At 44.7% G+C, this 6,982-nt stretch overlaps 2 protein-coding genes across 5 annotated transcripts; both read left to right on the top strand.

The window, feature by feature from the left end:
* Positions 1–966: 966 nt before the first annotated feature.
* Positions 967–1,920, top strand: LOC6503000. Its single transcript, XM_001963399.4, has 3 exons — positions 967–1,188; positions 1,279–1,414; positions 1,484–1,920. The coding sequence occupies exons 1-3, from the start codon at positions 1,104–1,106 to the stop codon at positions 1,758–1,760; spliced, it is 498 nt and encodes a 165-aa protein (XP_001963435.1). The 5' UTR covers positions 967–1,103; the 3' UTR covers positions 1,761–1,920.
* Positions 1,921–2,003: 83 nt separating this feature from the next.
* LOC6503001 (lanC-like protein 3 homolog) lies at positions 2,004–6,714 on the top strand. Of its 4 annotated transcripts, XM_001963398.4 has the most exons (6): positions 2,004–2,532; positions 2,610–2,721; positions 2,810–2,951; positions 3,022–3,358; positions 3,429–3,561; positions 3,628–3,795. In XM_001963398.4, the coding sequence occupies exons 1-6, from the start codon at positions 2,316–2,318 to the stop codon at positions 3,707–3,709; spliced, it is 1,023 nt and encodes a 340-aa protein (XP_001963434.1). In that variant the 5' UTR covers positions 2,004–2,315; the 3' UTR covers positions 3,710–3,795. The 4 variants fall into 4 exon arrangements, with proteins under 4 accessions (XP_001963434.1, XP_032308918.1, XP_044572816.1 ...); XM_032453027.2 differs by lacking the exons at positions 3,022–3,358; positions 3,429–3,561; positions 3,628–3,795 and adding exons at positions 4,474–4,534; positions 4,673–6,714; XM_044716881.1 differs by lacking the exons at positions 2,004–2,532; positions 2,610–2,721; positions 2,810–2,951; ... (1 more) ...; positions 3,429–3,561; positions 3,628–3,795 and adding exons at positions 4,160–4,271; positions 4,474–4,534; positions 4,673–6,714.
* Positions 6,715–6,982: the final 268 nt, after the last annotated feature.

Raw genomic sequence — 6,982 nt, 5'->3', positions numbered from 1 at the left:
ATTAGACGCCGCCACTGATTACAAAATATATGTATAAAATGTGAGTTGATTTTCGAATTGGAGGGGCTTATCGCATGAACAGATTCTGAATGAATCTGGCGATTAGTTACGAATTGAAAAAGGTTATCCAGGTCTACGAATCGATTTCCGTGTTTTAAAAAAAAGGGTCTTTCCCCGTAAAAATCAATTCAACTGGAAAACAGTCTTTTTAAAAACATTTGAATTTTTTTTGAAACAAAATCAAGGAGTATGAGTCATCGAATGTTGCCCCAGTGCCCCAATGTCTGCATAATGGAGATAATGGCGCTGAACAAATCAAAATATAAACAACGAATTCGTAAAATTGAACTTCAGAAAATCAACAAACCCGCTTATAAATAAACATACACAGAAAAAATGTTTATTTTTTCTATACGGATTGGGTAAAAAAAATATATGTATGAACATAAAATAAAGTAAAATTTGGGGAAAAAAGCTGGGAATATTTTTGAAAATAAAAATATTTTTATTAGAAATTAATAGAAAAAAAATATGGAATAAAAAATAAGACATTTTTTATGTGTACATTGGGTAGAGACTGATAGAGAACAGGTCAAATGGGCCGATATTTGTTTCATTTTGCATATTGATGTTGCTATTGTTCTTGTTGTTATGGATCTTATTGCGGCAAAGCGATAAGCATTATACAGTGCGTATCATAGCTATAAGGCTATGATTATAATTTTTGTTCATATATCTTCTTCTCATCAATGCTAAAATTCTCAACTAGTTAAGTTTCAAATTGAAAATAACCAGTTCTTAAGGCTCCATTTTAATATTTATGAAACACACTGTAAATGGGCCATTTACACACATAAACATCCAAGTAAAAATTGTTAAATTCATTGTAGAGAGAAAGCACGCAAATGTGGCAAGTGTGTGATTTAAAATATATGTATATATGTATAGACAGAACCCAGACATCGACGAAAATGTACTTTGTATAATTTTTTGCTGTTGTTTCCTTCATTATAAAAATGAAGAAAGATTAGTACAGAGATCAGTTGTGCGGTAAACTTTGCAAACGTCGGGCCAGACACTCTCTGCCCATCCATCCCCCTGAAATGGAGTTACTAAACACTTTTAGATATATATTCCTGATCGTATCCCTAAGCCTCGTGGAAATCAATGCGGGAGTTCCCTATCGACGTAAGAATTAAGGACTAAAATATCGAATTTCGGAAAATACTTTACCTAAAAACTAGTGATAAATCTTGTTTTAAATTTTTAATTCAAAAGCCTCATACGGGTACGACCATCAATTCTGTATGGATACAGTGACAGGACGACAGCTGTACGTGGGTGAGGTCTTCACCAGGCCGGGTCAGTGCATTCGGATACAGTGTTTGGGGACACTGCAACTCTGGGAGGATAGGTGAGTTATATTTTATTTATTATATATATAAAAAAAATATAATAAAAAAAAATAATATCACATTAACAGCTGCCTGGTACCAAAACTATCAAAGGGTAACTGCCGTCCCGTTCAACCCGAGGAAGAAAATCTGGAATATCCCCGATGCTGCCCACTGTACGAGTGCAAAAGCTATCAGTCACATGCGGGAGGTACAGTGGAGCAAACAACCACCTACGACCACTATGGCACTGTGCGCCGATCCCACGTCACGGAGGTGATAGTGATCAACAAGAGGCCCCCACAGGGATCGCCAGTGAACCTGGATAACCCCTCAGCACCTTCGCCGCGCAAGTATCAGGTGTAATGCTATGCCTATGGTGCCCACTGTGATTGTGTGAGCTTATTCCTAGTTAGTCTATCTTAAAAAACTTAACGAAAAAATACAACGGCAAGGATGTTTCCTGTGTTTGCCAAAAAAAAAAAAAAATATTTTATTATATAACAATAAACGAATCTAAATATCATTCCCTGTGTAAAGTTTATTAAAATAATGAAGTCGAGAAGACTATTTGCGCTTTTTATGTTTATATTTTTTAAAAATAGCGCCTTCTCGATACTCTCTTATCTCTAACAAAAAAGCGATAGTTATCGAAGTGGCGGTATTCTTTAAAATATATCGATATACAGCACCCGTATGTGTATCGCACAGAAAGTGACATATCTAAACAAAATTACTAGAACTTGCTACGAAACAACAATAATAGAAATATAAGCTGCACGAAAAACGAAAAGACGGTGTTAATTTGAGGAAAATAGAAACGAATATAGAGGCAACCGAAATTCCCAGCAAGATTACAATATCGTACAGCTGTGAAAAGTGACGTTCGTATTATCCGGAGTATTTCATCACACCAACAAAATGTTGCGCCTTGCACTTTCGGCCGTCCGTCCCGCCGCCGGGAGTCTCAATCTCCTCAACCAGGCCCCGGAGCACCTGCTCCGCGCTAAGCCCAACATGGCGGTGGTGCGCCACTACGCCCGTGGTCCGGTCCGCACCCGAGCTCCCGTGGAGCAGCAGCAGACATTGCGGGCTCCCTCGCTCAAGGAGAAACTGATGGGTCCGCCGAGCGCCAATGGTAAGAGATGCCTCTGTAACAGTTCTCGGTAACAGTATTTGTGTAATCACATGTTTCTTTGGAATTACCTCTTCCAGCTTACTCCATGGGCAAGGGTGCTGCCGCCGGAGCCGCTGCCGTGGGACTGGGCGCTCTCTGCTACTACGGCGTGGGATTGGGCAAGCACACCAGCATTGCCGACAACGCCATGTGAGTTGCACACTCTAGAGATGCATATGATGCCATGAGTCATCAGTTTTGTGAAATTCTAATCCTAATCCATCCACTTTAATTGCAGAATGTGGCCGGAATATGTCAGGGATCGCATTCAGAGCACATATGCCTTCTTCGGAGGATCTTGTGTCCTGACTGCAGCTGCTGCCGCAGCCGTTTTCCGTTCGCCCCGCCTCCTGGAGCTGACCTCCCGTGGTGGCATCCTGGTAAGTGTGATTGAATTCCCCTCGCTGGCGCCACACACATGAATCACAACATAACACTTCACTCGGACAGGCAACCATTGCTTCGCTGGCTCTGGTCATCGGTAGCGGTGCCGTGGCCAGGTCGATTGAATACCAGCCGGGTCTGGGACCCAAGCACCTGGCCTGGGCGGTGCACTGCGCCATTCTGGGAGCCGTTATTGCACCCATCTGCTTCATGGGCGGACCGATTCTAACGCGCGCCGCTCTCTACACGGGCGGCATTGTCGGTGGCTTGTCCACGATCGCGGCGTGTGCCCCCAGCGACAAGTTCCTGGCCATGGGTGGACCCCTGGCTATTGGTCTGGGCGTGGTCTTCGCCTCCTCGCTGGCCTCCATGTGGCTGCCGCCCACCACAGCCCTGGGAGCTGGTAAGTGCTTTACAAATATATCCCTTTAGTAAGGAAAGGTGTTACGATTCTAATTCTTTTGTCCTTCCAGGTCTGGCCTCCATGTCCCTGTACGGGGGTCTTGTTCTCTTCAGTGGTTTCCTTCTCTACGACACCCAGCGTATGGTGCGCAAGGCTGAAGTTTATCCACAGTATGCCTATGCCCCCTACGATCCTATCAACGCGTAAGCATCACCAGATAAGTGGCTGCCTAGGAAGTACCTTCCTAACCATGATTCTTGCCATTTCAGCTCGATGTCCATCTATATGGATGTACTGAACATCTTCATCCGCATCGTCACCATTCTGAGTGGTGGTCAGCGCAGGAAGTAAACCAAGAACATGTGATCCAGGGATAATAACCTATATACATAACTTTATACTCTTGTTAAAATAAACCGATTGAGTTGATAAGCAAATCTTAAAAGTTTCTTTTAAACAGGAATGTCTCGAAAATAAATGTATTTTTTAGTTTTAAAGATGAATAATGAGTGATTTGATTCGTGTCTAACTATTTCTTATTTTGTTTGCTTTAATTGCGGAATAATTGAATTTTTATGGTAATTAAAATCTATAATATATGGTTTCTGATTAGATTTCAAAATGTACTTATATGTAATATATTTATGTGTGATATGTGTCCTTGATTTTTTTTTAAATAATTATAATGTTAAATAAATCTTAAAATATTAATATTTTAAACTAATTTAATAGTTTATTGTTTACATAATAAATGTGACATTTTAGTCGGCATTTACCGTAGTTGTTATCGATAGTGCGGCCGATAGCCGGCACTCGATAGTCCGCAGCTTTAAGAAACTTTGCAGGACACTTTTAACAAGCCGCCGCCAGGACCCTTGAATATTAGCCGACAAGCTTTGGCAGCCGTAAAATTGTATAAAAAACTAAACTTAGCTGCCTTTGAAAAGAGTGTCGGGACGATTGGCGATTGGGTTGTGATTGTTTTTTGAAAGAATTAACACAAAAAATAAGTTACTTCAACGAGCTCGACACTTCAATACTCGATTTTTTTTTGGTAAAATGTTAAAATCATAATATTAATACGTGAAATCTACTTCCATATGCCTGATTCGCAGGTTCGCAATACAGCTAGGGGCTATTGTTCGAAGGCCAAGCTTCCGTTTCCACCTGAGACAGGTGAGTTGAAAGGATGCCAGGGGGTGTGGGGGCGGGGCAGACGCCAGACCGCAGACCGCGCCCTTCAAAGCCGGCAAATCGATTTGCCAGCCAGCTGGCAACACACACATATATATTAATTCCGTGTTTGTTTACCAGCCGCCGTTGCCAATCCCGCCGAAGGGCAGAGGACAGCTACCCAGAGCGGTTATCTCAGCACTCCCCAGCAGGCGGAGACCCAGGTAGAGGAGGAGGAGGACCACGACCAGGACAAGATGGAGCGGCGCTACCTTAAGAATCCATTCACCGACTTTGCCGGCGGCGAGAATACACCCTTCGCCAGCGATGAGGAGCACATTAAGAATCTAATCTGCACGTATGTGGATGCCATCCTGGAGTCGTGCCATCCCAGCAGCGAGGAGGAGGACCATCGCGGCGACCTGTACGTGGGCAATGCCGGCATCGCCTTCATGTTCTGGAAGCTGGCCAGTTGCGAACAGACAAGGGATCTCTATCCGGCATTGGAGCACGCCACAGCCTTCATCCGGAATGCCAAAGCCAATGCCAAACGCTACAAGAAACGTTCCGCCGAGCGGTACTCATTCCTGTGCGGGAATGCCGGCATCTACGCCGTATCGGCAGCCATCTCACAAGCGAACAAGGACACCGAAGAGCTGTCCAACGACCTGGCCAACTTCAAGTCGGGCATCCCCTCCAGCAAGGAGTTCACCCACACCAAATACGGCTGCGACGAGGTGCTGGTGGGCCGGGCCGGCTACTTGTCCGGCTGCTACTGGCTGAACGATATTCTGCCGGAGAAGAAGATAACCGACGACGATCTGATCTCCATTTGCCAGAAGATTGTGACCAGCGGACGGGAGTACAGCCGGCAGAATGGCTCGCCACTGCCGCTGATGTACCAGTACCATGGCACCGAGTATCTGGGCGCCGCCCACGGCCTGTGCGCCATCCTGCACATGCTGCTGGACAGCCCATGGTTCCGGACGATGCCCATTTCGGCACCGGCACCCGAGTTGCGCGACATCAAGCGGTCGATTGACTTCTTTTTGGAGCTGCAGGACAGTGAGGGCAATTTTCCGGTGGCGCTGGAGGATCTGCGCTCCGGGCGGGACAAGCGTCTGGTGCATTGGTGTCACGGTGCACCCGGGGTGGTGTACGTACTGGCCAAGGCCTATCTGATCTTCAAGGAGGAGAAGTACCTGGCCTCGCTGCGACGCTGCGCCGACTTGGTGTGGAAGAAGGGATTCCTGCGCAAGGGGCCGGGCATCTGTCATGGTGTGGCGGGCAACGGCTATGTCTTCTTGCTACTGTTCCGGCTGACCAACGAGATGAAGTACCTGTATCGGGCGCACAAGTTCATGGAGCTGCTGACCAATGCGGAGTTTAAGTTGCGCGCCCGTACACCCGATCGCCCGCACAGCCTGTACGAGGGTGTGGCCGGCACCGTATGCTTCCTGGTGGATCTGCTCGAGCCGGAGGAGGCATACTTCCCCTTCATGGATGTATTTCACTAGAAGGGGCGCGAAAGCAGAGGGCAGAGGGCGGTGGAGACATAATGCTCAATCAGGGAGAGGTTAACCCATCAATTCTAGTCATTTGTTTGTCGATTTTTCAGTTGTAGTTCTCTCATTGTTGCCTTTGCGTTGATCCCCGAGGAGTGGGTGTTGCATACGGATTGGGAATTGAAGCTGGCGATGGAACACCGGATATATAGAGACACGGAATCGGATCGGAATCGGAAATCGGTCGTCGCTTGCTGGAATATTCTCCAGTCTCATTCTCATATCAAAATTCTTTGTGCTTTACGCTAAGCAATTACTTAATACATTGATACTTATATATACACAGACATATACATTATATTTATATACAATTTATATTATATATATACATCTATATATATATATATAGACAGATATACAGATATACAGATACTTGCGCCGACATCTCTATATACAGATACATACTTACATGCATAACGTGCTTTATACCTACGAGTAATCCACAAAGAGCTCTAAATCTATTGTCAATGGGAGTGAAGAACGAGTCGTACTATATTTTATACAGATATGTATGTACAGTCCTGTAACCACATCCGATCGATCCACCCCGCCGGTGGTTGATCGATGCGGTTGCACGGATGAGGCACCCCAGGAATAAAACAAAGTATTTTCATTCAACCACCTCGTTTTCCTTCTCTGGGTATCTTTTCATCCAATTATTTGTAATAACTTATTGGAATGTAGAGTCTCAAGTACCTCGACTTACATGGAGCCCAAAATAATCGTTGGAGTATTGATTCAAATCTGGTTTCCTTATCGCAAGGGTGTACTTAGCTCGTGGATTTGACGCTTTATGTATCTTATACTTCAGATTAGTAACCTTTGTTTTGAATGGGTCATAATGATGGGGGGACTATTTAAGGTTTATCTTCATATGATCCATTTA

This window comes from Drosophila ananassae, chromosome XL (genome assembly GCF_017639315.1).
Source record: "Drosophila ananassae strain 14024-0371.13 chromosome XL, ASM1763931v2, whole genome shotgun sequence".
In the NCBI taxonomy this organism is placed as follows: domain Eukaryota; kingdom Metazoa; phylum Arthropoda; class Insecta; order Diptera; family Drosophilidae; genus Drosophila; species Drosophila ananassae.
The sequence above is the reverse complement of the archived record's forward strand: the minus strand, read 5'-3'. Positions and strand labels throughout refer to the sequence as shown.

Bases quoted from the DNA above. Each gene is read 5' to 3' on its own strand.
- LOC6503000 (XM_001963399.4), top strand. From the start codon at position 1,104: ATGGAGTTACTAAACACTTTTAGATATATATTCCTGATCGTATCCCTA. The intron at 1,189-1,278 runs GTAAGAATTAAG...TTAATTCAAAAG, and splicing joins TGCGGGAGTTCCCTATCGAC to CCTCATACGGGTACGACCAT. The intron at 1,415-1,483 runs GTGAGTTATATT...TCACATTAACAG, and splicing joins CTGCAACTCTGGGAGGATAG to CTGCCTGGTACCAAAACTAT.
- LOC6503001 (XM_032453027.2), top strand. From the start codon at position 2,316: ATGTTGCGCCTTGCACTTTCGGCCGTCCGTCCCGCCGCCGGGAGTCTC. The intron at 2,533-2,609 runs GTAAGAGATGCC...TACCTCTTCCAG, and splicing joins GGGTCCGCCGAGCGCCAATG to CTTACTCCATGGGCAAGGGT. The intron at 2,952-4,473 runs GTAAGTGTGATT...CCTGATTCGCAG, and splicing joins CCTCCCGTGGTGGCATCCTG to GTTCGCAATACAGCTAGGGG.